The sequence below is a fragment of the Curcuma longa genome, unplaced genomic scaffold, assembly GCF_044706935.1.
Source record: "Curcuma longa cultivar G26 ecotype Majalengka, Jawa Barat unplaced genomic scaffold, ITB_CL_G26_1.1 utg3290_np1212_1714210_RagTag, whole genome shotgun sequence".
NCBI classification, from domain to species: domain Eukaryota; kingdom Viridiplantae; phylum Streptophyta; class Magnoliopsida; order Zingiberales; family Zingiberaceae; genus Curcuma; species Curcuma longa.
The window spans coordinates 1,095,669-1,111,000 of record NW_027435602.1 but is presented as its reverse complement, the minus strand read 5'-3'; the positions used below and the strand labels follow the sequence as shown (position 1 = coordinate 1,111,000).

General features: G+C 40.6%; 2 protein-coding genes and 1 pseudogene across 2 annotated transcripts; all 3 read right to left on the bottom strand.

The window, feature by feature from the left end:
- Positions 1-310: 310 nt before the first annotated feature.
- LOC141820485 (uncharacterized) lies at positions 311-1,345 on the bottom strand. Its single transcript, XM_074707812.1, has 3 exons — positions 1,186-1,345; positions 850-1,114; positions 311-760 (listed from the first exon to the last, which is right to left on the bottom strand). The coding sequence occupies exons 1-3, from the start codon at positions 1,343-1,345 to the stop codon at positions 445-447; spliced, it is 741 nt and encodes a 246-aa protein (XP_074563913.1). The 3' UTR covers positions 311-444.
- A 6,398-nt stretch (positions 1,346-7,743) lies between these two features.
- Positions 7,744-9,087, bottom strand: LOC141820352 (peroxidase P7-like; annotated as a pseudogene).
- A 2,352-nt stretch (positions 9,088-11,439) lies between these two features.
- LOC141820386 (potassium channel KAT3-like) lies at positions 11,440-14,627 on the bottom strand. Its single transcript, XM_074707688.1, has 11 exons — positions 14,416-14,627; positions 14,104-14,319; positions 13,859-14,014; positions 13,719-13,776; positions 13,319-13,636; positions 12,863-13,102; positions 12,676-12,774; positions 12,563-12,595; positions 12,285-12,470; positions 11,931-12,210; positions 11,440-11,865 (listed from the first exon to the last, which is right to left on the bottom strand). The coding sequence occupies exons 1-11, from the start codon at positions 14,568-14,570 to the stop codon at positions 11,732-11,734; spliced, it is 1,875 nt and encodes a 624-aa protein (XP_074563789.1). The 5' UTR covers positions 14,571-14,627; the 3' UTR covers positions 11,440-11,731.
- Between the last annotated feature and the right edge of the window lie 705 nt (positions 14,628-15,332).

Here is a 15,332-nt window from a genome sequence, read left to right as displayed (position 1 = left end):
AATCAAACTGAAAGATCAATTGTTTGACTGTAAATTCTCACATGAAATCTACACCTGATCGTATTGAGATAAGTGATAACCTGCCTGGCTAATGGCTAGAACGAAGAAGATGAGTGAAGAAAGGAACTTGGAACTATAATTAATTTTGTTGATATATAATCAAGTATCATTAAATGTTCATCACGTTAGCTTCCATTAATTTTGCAAGGGCACAATGACAACAAGGCGAAGAATATAATATCAATTGCAATCAGGGATCCACCAGTCATGAATCATCACCACCTCGCCAATAATCGACAACATTCTGCTAAATAACTAACAAACACCACCAATCACAATTATGACGTACAATTAATCAGAGAACACATGATCACGTAATTAATGAATGCGTGCATGCAATCTAGCTCAAGGCCTCAAGGGAGGTGATGATTGACTGGAGCCCTTTTATTCCGCCTCGTTGGCTTGCTTGAAGACGTCGGCCTGCGCCTGGGCAGCGCCGTCGGAGGTGATGGCGTCGACGAAGGCGGACTTGACCTCCGGCGTCGTGTACGGGAACTTGCTGTTGACCATGGAGTTTAGGAAGGCGGCGGTGCCCTCGCGGAAGAGCTCGCCGTACCCGTCCGACCTCGTGTTCGTCAGCGCCGCCGGGAGGCTGGGGTTGCCGCCGAAGAAGGAGGCGGAGCCGTGGCCGAAGATGTCCCCGATGTTGCCCAGCGACCCCAAAATGGCGGCTATGATCTCAGGGTGGGATCCCCAGTACCTGCAATCGGGAATTAACTCATCATCGACTCCTGCAACCTCGATTTCAGTCCATATATATAACGTACATACAGTAAACAATCAACTTACTTGCATGTACCAGTGAAGAAGGGAGGGATTTTAGGGTCGACCGCAGGGGTCGAAGGCGAGGGGTACGCTGGAGAAGAGTGCCCGCCGCCGCCGCCTCCTCCTGTAGCAGGAGGCGAGTTATAGTAGCCGCCGCCGGGTGTGCTTGGTGTTCCCTGAGACGGCGTGGGAGTGCCGTATCTTCCGCTTCCATGGTGATACGGCGTGGGGGTGGCGTGGGATGCGCCGCCGGAGGCAGTTGGACAATCCGGCGCGCCGCCATTGGAGTCTGCAAAGGAAGAAAATACGAGGATTTACAGTAAGCTAGCCAAGAACATGGTGCTCTCGAATAGAACCTACGAGATGGAGAGGCCCCAGTTGAGGGAGGATAGTAGTTCTTCTGCTCCTGCTCCTGCTCCTGATCCTGATCCTGCGCCTGCAGACTTCGACTCATGGCCACATTTTGAGAGGCCAACACGAGCAGCAGAAAGCAAACCATGAAACACTTGCAGCACTCCATGCTTCACCAATTTGTTGCTGCAATGGAGAGGATTGGTGTGGTTGCAAGGGTATAAATACCCATAAAAAGTGTTGAGATCCGGCGAAGAGGATTGATGAGCATGGATTCAGTTCGGTAGTGAGTAGCTCGATAACATTAAATGAGTTCTTGCAAGGGAGGGGGAAACACTCTAAGCCACCTGCCAGCTTGTCTTTGTCTCAGCTGCCCTGCATTCATCCCTTCCATTGGATGCTCAATGCAGCATTCAACTTCGAATTCAATGCCAAATTATCAGATTGATCCTGAGTAATCCAACTGAGCAGGATACATATATTGCATTTGGGAGCAGTACATGAGATAGATTTAGGTGAGGCATTGATAGAAATCACATGGCAAATTTAAGAAATAACTTATTTTTCAGGATTCAGATGCATGGCGAGTGCATTGATTCACTCTGGAAATATATCAAACAGATCAAAAGCAGAATGAGGAGGGCACAGAAGGAAGAGCATTGATAACTGTAGTTGCCCTGTTTGGAGGGAAAATGGGGCCGTGGTTTACAGTACTGCTCTGAATGGAATGAGTTGGCTCTCAGAGTTTTCTTGTGCCAGAGAATGATGACCTGTTTCTGCAGTACCTTCCATAATGCAGATTGACTGCTTGCTTTGCATAAGCTACTCAACTGCTTTGCCTAACATTATAAAAGCTTCTTCCAATAGGGCATCATTTATGAATTGCAGGGATGAAAATAAAAGTTAGGACAGTGGTTGTTGCACAATTGACTTTAGTGGGTGAAATAATTTATAAATTCTAAATTGTATAAATTTTATAATTGAATAAGAACTTAAATAATTAAAAATATAAATAAAATAATAATCTAATTTCAACGAAATATGATTTAACATATAAAATATGTAAACAATGATAAAGAATTTGATCGGAGAGTCATTATCCTTATCCTGCAACATCAACTGCTCAATCTTATAGAAGAAGATAAAGCGGAAGTAAGAGGGTGGTCTTTTAAGGGAATTAAAATAACAACGCCGTAAATTCGTCAATGGAAAACAAAGGTGAGATGTCAGTTATTTTTAAACTCTCAGAGACCAAACCCTATATATAGAAATCGAATATGTTATCAGTTTATAGATAATAACGGAACGGACTAACCAATTTTACATATTTAATCCACATCCAATAATAACGAAACGGACTAACAGATTCTATATATTTATTCTATATTTAATAATTCAGAATCTGATAAACCTTGGTTAGATCACTTAAATGTGTTCAGTTCGTATTAGCATATACAAATTATAATTGAGTCCACCTTAATAGATTAAATTCATAATAGATTAAATCCAACATAGGGGACTGAATAACGATTTTTTTATTTCGTTCATTATTCTTGTCTACAAAGAATTAGATACGTACTGGAAAGATATAAATACAAAAATAAACACAAGCACAACACAAATCATTTTAAGTGGTTTGGAACTCTCGATTCCTATTCCGCAGCCTACTCCTAGCTAGCGATACTCCATCGTGTCTTCTCTTTGTCAGATATCTTCCGAAGGTGAAGAAATCTTTTATAATATCTGTGCTTATAAATAATACAAGTCAAATGTAAATATACAAATAAAATCAAAGAAATCGAAACAAACAAGTTTATAGAAATAAAATTGGCTTTGCTCACTGTTGATTGTTTTGGTTTACCTCTTGAGAATTGGAAATGCAATAGTACTCTCTTCCAAAATCCTCAAGAACCGATGGTAAAAAAATTCAAAATTCTTCTTTTATAACCTTCAGGTCATGATTGATTTTTATCTATAAGTTAATTGCTCATCATCATAAGTCAATTGCTCCTATTTAACTATTGCACTTGTAGAACATATCTCTTACTAATTCTGGTTTGAACATGAATAGGCGATTATTACTGTTCATTAGTCTAGTGTTATTTCAGTAGAATACTACAGCAGTCGATTGATATTGTTTATCAATCATTTATTACTATAGCAGAAAACTGTTCGCAAAATTCATTTATGCTAAAGGATCCTCGTATCTCGGTTCTTGATTTACTATGGTCTAATCCTTGTCTAATGTCTGATTGACTTCAACGTACAAGGACTTTACCCACTTAACATCCGATCAACCTTGATCTATAAGAATTTTTCATCTCTTACATAATATCCTATCAATTATAACCTATTAGGCCTTTTCGTTGTCTAGCATCTATCAATCTTGACATGTCAAAATTTCTTCATTTCCTAGCATCTGATCAATTAATTTTGATATGTCGGGACTTTATCCTTACATAGCATATGACCAACCTTAACTTTTAGGATTTCCCTTCTCATACCTAATATTCGATTCTCCATGAGCTATTAGGACTTCCTTCATTGTCAAGTGTCCAATCAATCTCGATCCATTTGGATTTCGCCTTTGCCAACTTCATGTTGGACTTCAAACTGTCAAGTGTTCAATCAACTGTGATCCACTTAGACATCTCCATTGTACTTAAGCATCTCATTAACTTTGGTCTACTTAACTTTCCACTTTAATTAAGAGATATATTGATCGACAATCAAATATTCAATTAATTGACCTACTTAACATAATTCATTCAACCAACAAATATATTGTTCAAATATGACAATGCAAGAAAACTTAATTCCAGTCCATTCAAATTTGGTAATGTTGACTAAGATTGCTTGCACTAATAATAATTAATTTTATAATTGGAGCAAATGTTTTATAATTATAAATTCCATACTATTATGTGAACCCTTTATTAAGAGGTTTGCTCTGTACCCTCAATTTATCTTGTAGATCCATTTTGCATCCTACTGCTGCGTTTTCAAGAGGCAGGTCAACCAGATCCCAAGTCCATCTTTTTTTACAGTATCTACAATTCATTCTCTCATAGAATAACTACTACCAGAGATGGCAATGTAGCAAGAACATGATAACAATGGCAAATTATAATATTGAGATTATCTAACTTTAATGAAGTTGTTTGAATTTGTTAATTAAGAAGATTCATTTCCTCGACATATCATTGGGTAGAATTCTTGTCATCTTATCTGAATGTTGAACCTTCTCCATATATTGATATATAGGATTAGAAAACAGTTCCACAATATTTAATTTGTAGGTGCTATGGAGGTAGGGTGTTCTTCAATGAATTAAGAAATGCTAATAAACATGGCATTTTCTAGAAATATAACGTGTTTTAAAATCTGAAGTCATTTGTTAATAGGATCACAACATCAATACCGTTTGTGTTCAATACTTTATCCTTGGAAACAACAAAAGCAGGAGCGAGGTTCAAGTTTATCATGCTCTTGTGATGGAAGAAGAATAAAACCTACACACTTAATTAAATGGTTTAAGAATAGAGTAATTATATTAATTAGGTGAAGTGCCAAAGGGGCATTCCATATGTGATTGTTCTTTGATGACAAATGATGATGTTCTATTGATAGTGTAGGCATCAATCGACAGAACTTCTCCTTATAATTTATAAGGAACAAATGAAGAGACTAGTTGAGTTTTGATAATGTTAATATATTTGTTTTCTTTTTTGCTCTATCATTTGGTTGAGATGTATAGAGACAAGAATAATATGGAAAAGTTTCTTTTGAAGTACACGAAGTTATGTTTATTTGTATTAAAAAAAATGATAATCCCAGTAGCCACATCTCTGGGGTGGTCGGTCCGGTCCCATTTCCCACCGACTACCAGGGTAAATCGGGAGCGCATATGGCGGCCAATCCAGATGCCCAGCATCCTTTGATTGCGTTCCCCATTTGGAGGAAAATTCCTGCAAATACGCCGTAGCTGGGGATCGAACCACAGGTCCCTAAATTACAATTCAGATGTCCTACCGTTGCACCATTGCTCCGGGGACATGTTTATTTGTATTCAACAACATTGTTAGAGCTAAGTACATTGACATCAAGTGTTAATTATATTGTGACATCAAGTGTTAAGCGATGTTACGGTAGTCAACTGGTCAATAGACTATAAGTGGCTTTAATCAACTTAAAATGATTTAAATTAATTGGTTGTTATTAAGATAACCCTATAGCTCAAAATCATAAAAAATAAACATAAATAATAAAGTTAAGAGAACACTATATATAAGGTACTGCAATACTATCTATTTGTCCTTTAAAGCCTTAAACACTTTTAATAAAAAAAATTATTTGACATGTCTTTAAATTGTAGTTAACTAATTAATGGATGTAGAACAGTTTAGCTTCAACATAAATATATAAATCGTACAGTTTGGTTCATTCCTGGCCTCACAAGCTCTGTAGCTTTGGCCCTTTGCTGGCCACCTACAGAGTAATGAAACAACACCATGAATCAAATTGTCTGTTATCAGTCAACAAGGCTAGCTGGTTTTTACCAACATTCGCTTGGTGTAACAGTAAACGAATTAGATCCAGATTTTTTGTCACTCTCATTTAAAGCAAACCAACATCTCACATTCAATCAACGTCCATGGTGTGTGATCATCAAAACTAAAAGAAACAGCTTTTATGTATAGAAATTTTAAGAGGATAAACTTTTCACACAGTATTATTAAATGATGACAGTTTAGGATGATAATCAGAAATTACATATTTCAATTACAAAGGAGTACTTTTGGATTGCATATATATTTATTATTGTTTGTTTATTATCAACTATAACCGTATTTGATAACATTTGCTTTCCTAGCTACATGTTTACACATGGTATATTAAAGCTATTATTTTTCCTCCTAAATATTTTTTCCTGTGTTTTTTTTTTCCTTCTACGTACCGTCGCATGTTCCTCCGTGTTTAATTAATTTTTCTCCTCCTCCTCTCACCAACCGGCCCTTTCTCTTAATTTCTTCTCCCTTGATCTTCCAACAAGAACATGATCTAGCTAGCTTTCCACAGTCATACAAAGTTGCTTATTAGCGACCGAATCTTCCATGTCATACCGCCGTTTCTCTATGCCGATTCTTCTTCTTCATCATCCACACCACACCACGATCTGGTAGTCGGTCGCCGAGCCGCCAGTGTACGTCCTGGCCCGCAGCATAAGGCGAAATAATGATAAATATAGTTGAGATCGTAATCCAAACATGATAATTAAGTCTTCGACAATTAGAATCAATTGTTGATTATTATCCTGTACTATTATTTTTGTGATGATAACTGTCTCTTTCTCTTGCCCTCTAATGAATGGCGTTCATTCAAGTGTTCAACCAAGCCATCAGCTCTGTCTATTAATTTTCCATGGCTTAGTTATGCTTGAAGGCGATCTAGCAGCTTTCCATCTGTTTAATTAATGGCAACGCGTTGAAATCTGCATGCAAATTGCAAATTGCAAATTGCAGTGAGGTGCCAAATGCCAATTAAGGTCGGCGTTGACTTGCCAAGCCACCATTCATGCATTTTACGTGAAATTAAGTTGCTTTGCGACTACGTTTGGTTGACAGCAAATATATATGAATCTTGATCGCCATCCTCTAGACTCTATCGTCGTCTCGTTGACCCTGTGCATGGAAGCCAGCAGGGAAATCCTTAGGGAAGCACGTCGGAGTGAAACTTCCATGAAGCTAGCTTATTAATTTAAATAATGATAAGATGAATTACCACTAGCTAAATTATATGTGGTCAAATGCTGGTCGTACGTAAAGATAACTACGATGAAAATAATTATTGAGATTCCATACTATATTCATCATTATTATATTATCATAATAGTTTGTTATATTCCTCACTAGCTAGAGTTAAACGATATGCTTTACTAATGTGTATATAATATTTCTTGAACTAAATCCCATTTCATTTCATGGCATTCAAAAACGTAGATTGGTTAACAAAACTATATATAGTCAAGATAATGCAACGTTCGAAATCATTTGACTTCAATTTTTTCCTTTGAAATTACATCTTTTTATTAGTATTGCACCTAAAATATGGTTTAATATAATATTAGAGCAACATATTTTGTTGCAAATTAAGTTTTTCATACTTGAACAAAAAATGAAAATTGATTTTTTGCTTTGTCCGAGAACATGTACTAACCATATAACTATTTTCTTTATCTCTACAAATGATCAACTTATTGAGTTAACTAAGCTTTTATACATACCAAACAAATTTTTAATGAACTAACAATCAAACTCAACATCTGACACCTCCTGTTGACAAAACTAGCAGTTCAATATAACGATCACAAATTAATTTCAATTGATATATCAATGTTACAATAATCACAACTATAATAATAATAATTATTTTTATAATCACTAAAATTGCATGTCATATCCATTATTATTGCATATTGTTAAAATATCTCCTATATATTAATTACAATTCTTTTAAATTTCTATTGCAGAAAGTTCTACAATAATAAATTGCAATTGTTGTCTCATGTGGTAGGATTTTATTTTATTTTCATCACAATACAAATTACAAATACAAATATATATGATCTAATATATATATATATATATCAATCAGTTTCAGTTCACCCTCCTGCAATTTACTCTAATCTCTCCTCTGCTCCCGGTCAAGGGGCTGATGTTTCCCATCCTCACCATGGCCGCCGTGAAGTCGGAGTTAAAGGTCGCCGGGTTGGTGCTGTAAAGGCGGACCAATGCATCCTGAGACCCTCCATTGAAGAGCTCCTGGTCGGAGTGCAGCAACCCCTGTTGCGCCACCAAGTTCTGGTAGTACCTATTGTCGAAGCCCACGGGAGTCTGGAGGTCGAGCGGCGCAAGGTTGGAATCGCCTCCGGAGGACGGGCAGTTCCGCCTGCGGAGCGCCGCGAAGCTGCTGTTGATGTTGCTGTCGCTGTAGATGTGGGAGCGGAAGGTGGCGCACCGGGCCTGCCCGATGGTATGCGCGCCGGAAAGCGCGGTCATGTCACGCGCGCTCAGACCCTTGGCCGAGAACCTCGACACCAGCTGGGAGAGGCTGGAGCCGGGGCCAGGGAGGTTGCTGTTGGCCGCGCTTTGGCTGGCCGTCCTCGCATCCCTCCGCCCTAGTTGCACAGTCCATGTCGGTCCACCAAGCTACGCACAGAACCCAACATAAGTGGCAGTGCACATGATCAATATCAATTAGCGACGACTGTACTATAGTACGACGAGGAAGACGGTGGCTCGATCGGCAATACCATGCCGGCCGGATTCAGCTTACCAGGACAACCCCATCACGGGCGGCGAGCGCGAGAATATCGGCGCAGGAGACGGTGGCTCGGCAAGCGGATTCCACGTTGGCCTTGATGGTGTCGATGACTTCGAAGCCACGCGCAGAGTTCACATTCGGACCGGCGTTCTTCTCGCCGGTGAAAGTGGACGTGTCGTCCAGAAGAATCGATCCGTCACATCCCTAAATAGCAATACTCAATAATTCAGCTCCAAAACTCCCCCTGTAACTAAGGAAATTAAACAATCGCATGCATGCATACATACATTGACGAAGCAGTCATGGAAGAAGAGGCGGAGGATGGAGGCAGCCATTCTCCCTCTCCCGGTTGACGGCCTGCGTCATGGCGGATCGCACGACGGACTGCAGGTTGGGGCATGAACTGCTATAGAACGTCGAAGACAGCTGAGCGTCGACGGCGGCTCCGCTGAACAGCGCAAGAAAACCGAGGAGGAGCGTTATCTCACCGAGCAATGCCGCCATGGCTAGTTGATGATCACAAATTAACCAGAGGAATTGCAGGATATTTATAGCGTCGATCGTTTTGAAAAGTCGATCACCGGCCGGCTCGTTGACTTCAAACATTGCGAGCTCTCCCGCCAGTGGGTTTGCTTAATTATATTATAAAATGGAATGATAATCTTGGCCACATGCAAAGTTACGTACTGTCGCAGGCTAACTTAATTAGCTTGTGAGGGCTGACTGCAACCCTATCTCTTGCATTAATTCGCCTGTGGACGAGCAGCCGTTGACTCGTGTTGGATTTGTATAGATCAGCTAATTCAATCGCGAGTTGATAATTGGTTTAATATATACTGTAGTTTATTTAGAGTGGTGTTTTAAGTGAATGAATATTCGATTAGGATATGGTTGTGATATTTGTCGATCGTGAACAATTATCAAAGTGCGTGGAAGATGTGGTGGCATTTTGACACTTGTGGATGAACTTCAATTATATTGTCCAAATACGTGTAAGATGTGATGTTATTTTGGCATTTGCTGATGATATCTATCGAAATACATGTAAGATGGGACGCTCGTGATTATCCTAATGTTGTAGTATTTTTATTAATTATAATGATAGGTTAATTATATCAAATTAGCTCTGGTATATATCATTATCATGGAATGAATCAATTTTGCCATGTGCGGTATCTCTTGGAATGGCTCTTGCAACTTAGCTTGCATTCACATGGTTGATATCATTAGATGTGTACACATGGAAGCCATCAGTCGATGAGCAACGTAGAACTTGAGGTAGCATTCAATATTGTTAATGGTAGTGTATCCTTTGATTGTATGTTGGCTCATCTTCCACCATCGTAGATCACCTTTGTTTCAGTCTAAGAATAAGGGATGGGTTAACTCCTTGACAAATTGCTCTTGGTTGCCTTCTTGATGAATTAACAACTATCCTTTAGTCAGGTCTATCTTTAACGGATCGAACTTTAATGGATCGAATGTTGATGAATCAGCTATTGGTGAGTCATCTGCCAGTGAGTCAACGAGAATCGAGTCAGCCACCTATAGTCAATAGTTCATTAGATAATCTCCAAGTGCTCTAATATAATGATCTATATAGATTATTAGATATAGATTATTAGATTATCTAAGTGATTAGATAGATCATATTCCAAGTGATCTAAGAGCATCCCAATAGGAGCTCCTTGAGTTCTCAAAGAACTCCCGTGGATGACATGGCATTGGGAGCCCTCCCCATCCTTATTTTTAAAAAATAAAATAAAATTGTTGATGTGGTCCTGTGGGGGCCCCAAAAACCATTCTACTGTATGCACCATTGGAGATGCCCTATGTCTCTGCCATGGTCGTTGACGCCTTTTATCATTTGTATTTTCCAACTTCTTACAAATATTCAGTATTAGTCGAAAAGTAGTTCCCTTTTTTCCTCCTCCTCCTGCTCTGCTAGTTCAATACTAGTTTACTTGCTACCTTATCTAACTCCATCCATTTCAGGTTTTCTCGATTCTACTTTTTTCCTGTTTACTTCAGGTTTTCTCTCGTATCCTATACACTATTCATCAATTTGTACCTGTTCTTCCTGAAATTTTCAGGGTGTCTACTGGTAGGAGGATCAGAACTGGTAATTGTTGGTTGGAGCTTTCTCAGTGGGTAAGTTTGTTAACCGAATCCATTCCATTTGCATTTAGGGCAGTGGAGTGAAATTAAAAAAGCATTAGGAATACAGTGTATATAATCAGTAGGATTAAAAGTGGCGTAATGCAGTGTGTAAGATTGAGAAGAATAGGAATGAACGAGATTCTCATTCCTTCCTGGCCAAAAGCTTGGTTAGCATCGTTTAGTTTTTACATCAGAACTACGCTAACGATCTCCTCGAAGAGAGAACATAGGAGAAAAACTAACTTGAGAAAAGTGGCAAAGACAAGGAGGAAAAGCAAGAAGACGGGCCGGTTGAGCAGCATCTAACACTAGTTAGCGGAGTTAGCATTTGGAACAAGACGGCGGTGGCAGTGGCCGAGACGGAGAAGCCACTTTGCCGTTGCAAAAGAGTACGGCGTACTCAGGGGAGCCGTTGTGGCACCAAGAAGAGCCCGACGGCGGCACGAATCCCCTCGGTAGCATTGCGGAGAAAGCCGCTTCAGTCTTCGGCCTTGCAGCCGTCTTCCTTCTTCTCCCTCTCCTGATTGATCTGCTCTTGCTCTTGCTCTGGCCTCTGGAAGCCCACGGCCGCGGCTTGAGGACGTGAATTCTGTGGCCTCCTCCCCGGACTCCGGAGCTGGAGAAGGACATGACCAGAGGGAGAGAGGAGAGGAGGAGGAGGAGGAAGAAGATGAAAGAAGCCAAGACACCCATCAGAGAATGAGGATGGTTGCATGGGGAGAGACATTTGGTGCAACACAACAGAGGGGATGGGGACACAAGAGAGGTTAGTTAGTTGACTTGCAGACCTCTTCGAAAAAAAAGAAAAAACTCTCAAGCAAAAAAGAATCCCTGATCATTTTTGTTGTTATCATCATTTAGAAGCATAGTCATGTCCAAATTCTTAATGAACTTTATCAATGAGATTTCAGCAACACTTGCACTTATGATTTTCGTTAAAAATTAAAGTATAAAGTTTTCTTTCTTTTTCAACACATAATCATTGGTTGCTACATGTTGATGTTAGTGATAAAATTGATGACAGTTAACTTGAGAAGTGTGGAACTTTATGTGATCACCACTTTGCCTAAGGTCAAACACAATGATCATGATCTTCCTCCTCTAGAAGGAACAAATGGTCTCCATCTCGAATGACTCTAATGTCATCTATTTCTGCATTCTCTTGATTGAGCACCTTTGTAGGCTGATGACCAATGAACTTTTCTCCTGCACATTTGCAAATTAATTAGTCTCGATGATTAATCACTTCCGTAGTCGAAAGCAATACTCACTTGCAATCTCGAAGAGGTCCTCCAAAGAACCAGGCAGGTTTATGAGCTTCCCTAGTTCTTCCTTTGAACTTGTTGTCTTTCTTGAAAGAATATGAACGACGACTCTTTTTCTAGGCATCTGCATGCTGCTATCGTCGATCGAACTGGCTTCACATGTTTCTTCCGTTTGGACTTCGTAAGACTCCTTGCAAGAAACAAAGCTCTGATTCTCCCTCGCTGAACTTGTATGCGAACCATGTTCCTCTACTCCAGCAGCTGATACTTGTTGTAGTTTTATTTTCTGTTAACGGAGTCGAGAAGAATCAGGTGTGGCTTCTGGCAAACAAGGCATCGATCAAAGATGCAAATGAATACCTCTAAAAGATTGTTCATAACCGTATTCGCGTCTTCGACGTTCTCCTTAATCAAGTTCATCACTGTGGTGCTGCTCAACCTCAACACTTGTGTTAGTTCCACGGTTCGTGCAGTGAATGGCTGTGGGCTGCAGCATAAGACCCCCATCTCCCCAAACACTTCCCCTGCTCCTAGCCTTCCATGAACCTAGAGAACACACACACACACACACACACACACACACACTTCAAGAGACATGTTCTAGTATGAAAATCATGGGGTGAATGAAAGTAGCATACTTGTTCAGTCCCATCAACATTTGATCTCAAGTCCTGTGAGCAAACCAAGTGATCAGATATTCAGGAAACAGAGATGATTGTTGTCAAACGAAAGCAACTGGTTCTTTCCTTACCACAGCTCCTGTCACTATGATGTACAGATCGGTAGGTGCCTCGTTTTGTAGTATCACATCTTCCCGTGGTGGGAAATACTCGGCCTGCGTCTCTGTTACCTATTTATTTCAAGAAAGTGATACAGAAATATCAGCTCCTGTCGTTGAGGATTAGCTCGACACTAAGTTCAGATATTTTGGTATGTACCAGTTGATGAAGGAAGTTGAAGGAAACTCCACGGAAAAGGTAGGCTTGTCGTAAAATGGGAACGAAGAGTTTGTACGCTATGCTGGAACGAATGCCCTTGGGAAGATCATTCAAGGTGTCTTGCAGCTTCAGCACCTGCGTCTTGAATCTTAAGCATATGTGGGAGAGCATTTGGTTTTTGATGCGCTTCGGCAGCTGATTTCTCGCTGCGAATTCTGAAGCTGCCTCAATTGTGTCCCTCTGTCGCATCAAATCATTGTCAAAAGGAGAAGAAGAAGAAGAAGAAGATGTAGGACAGTAACTATTCAATTATCAAGACATTGATTGACCTCATGAGTTGCATCAACTAGTTGTTACCAAACTTAAATGTTCTTACAAAAATCAACCAGATAGTTTAAGATGTGGATTATATTGCGATAACTTGATTGTCAGTGAGAAAAGAATAACATCACATACGAAGTGTCGGGTGCGACTGGTTCCATGGACGACAAGGTTCGTCATGTTTCCGATAAGGTAAGCTGTCAGCCCCAAGTTAAACAACATGTAGAAGATATCAAATAGCATTTCTCTGGTGTTTTGAGCATGCAAGTCGCCATAACCGGTTGTTGTCATCGTCGTAATGGACCAGTAAATTGCAATTACATATCTATCCCATAGACTTTCGGATCTAAAGCTCGGCATGACTGCACCTATCCATGTTCTTTCGGGATTAGGGTACCGGTCGGCAATTAGATAATTGAAGCACCCAGCGCAGTGCACGGCGAAGAGAGTTACCTGAAACCAATTAACAACAAGTGTGAATTCACCACCAGGTTTGTTTGGAGACGAAAAGTAAGTGGATAGGCTGAAGGCTTACTAACACAAGCTTTGTGCATCGCGTCCAGAAGTAGTTGAACCTGATGTCCTTCTCAAGCCTATGGACAATTTTAAATGGCACGCAGTGTTAAATCATTTTCACTGTTCATCCAACTTGAAAACGCTGGACAGGAAGCAGACCTTGAAAAGAGAGAACTGACCCGGCGTAGCCTCCACAGTCGCAGCATGTTCAGCATTTTGAAACCGAGATCATTGCCGTCGCCTCGGAAGAGAAGGCTGATCGCTTCGAATGGAGCCGTCGACAAGATATCGAATATGAACCAGGAGGATAGATATCTGCGAGGTCATGACTCGATCGATCAGCAAGAAGATAAAGCTTTGGATATCGTCTCTAGCTAGAGATATATAGAATCATGCGCACTGACCTGACTGCGATTCTCTTTGGATCGTCGATCAAGACGTACGATCTCCGGTCAAGGTAGGCGACGAAGAAGGTGAGTACTATATCGATCGCGAAGAAACTGTTGAGGATGCTCTCGATCCAGAAAAGCTTTGCCGGCAAATGCCTCATGAATGCTAGTTCGAATGGGCAGATCCAGGCAGAGTAAACGACGAGTAGGATCAGGAACATCTGCCACGCTCTGTGGGCACGAAGAGTACTCATAATAATATCATCAGTCGCGTCGATCGGCAGATCAACGACTAACGTTATAGAAGATCTAGAGCGAGTTCCTCACCTGTACCGAGAATCAAAGGGCGATACTATGAACCTCCTCAGCTTCATCGACTGGTTAATATTCGCTCCCAGAGACGGCAGCAGGTCATCGGAGAAGCTGTATCTCTGGCTTTCCCCAAAGGGCTCAAGCTTGGATTTTGCACCACAGAGGAGCATGCTTTGTTTGGCCTTGGAACGCGAGGCTTATTGTCTACGTTGAGCAGCAGTTACGGGACGGAACGATGTTTATATACAGGTAAAGGAAGCATTTAGTCGATCGACTCGCAAACGAGAAAAAGGAGACAAAGAAACAGACTGCACACGAGCTGGGTGCCTGGCTCCAAGGACCAATAACCACATGCTCACCATCAAGACTTGTCCACCAACTGAGAATTTTGTCTAACCATGCACATTTGAACGCGATGAAGAATATATGGTAGCAATGGTTTACTTTTCTACGTAGTTGTTGTACTAATATTCTATGGCCCTAGATTTGGATTTGATTAGTTGGATTTTTACGATTTTAATGGTAAAATTGAAACGGATTGGATAGCTCACCCCGGCCGCTTGTTAACAGTAAGGAACTAGCTTTGACAGTTCTGAACGTTCACATGTGTGAAACTCCGATAGGTTGTTTTCAACGTAACCACCCACTGCTGTACTTTGATCGCCACGTTCAAATCCATCCAGAGAGCTTTAAACCCTCCTTTGTCTCTGTCTGTGTGCCACATACGATTGGTGATTACTGATTAGGGAGTCTGCAGAAGCAAATTCCACTTTGGTCATTGATCAATCAGTGGTTGTGCTGTGGTGCCAGCGTTCTACTGGCATCGAATTTTGAGACGCAGGAGAAATCTTTTGGGCCAGGGTTCTGCGATCTTTCATCATTGGCTTCGACTTAACTGTTTGCTCATTGACATATAATCGTTCGTGTTGACT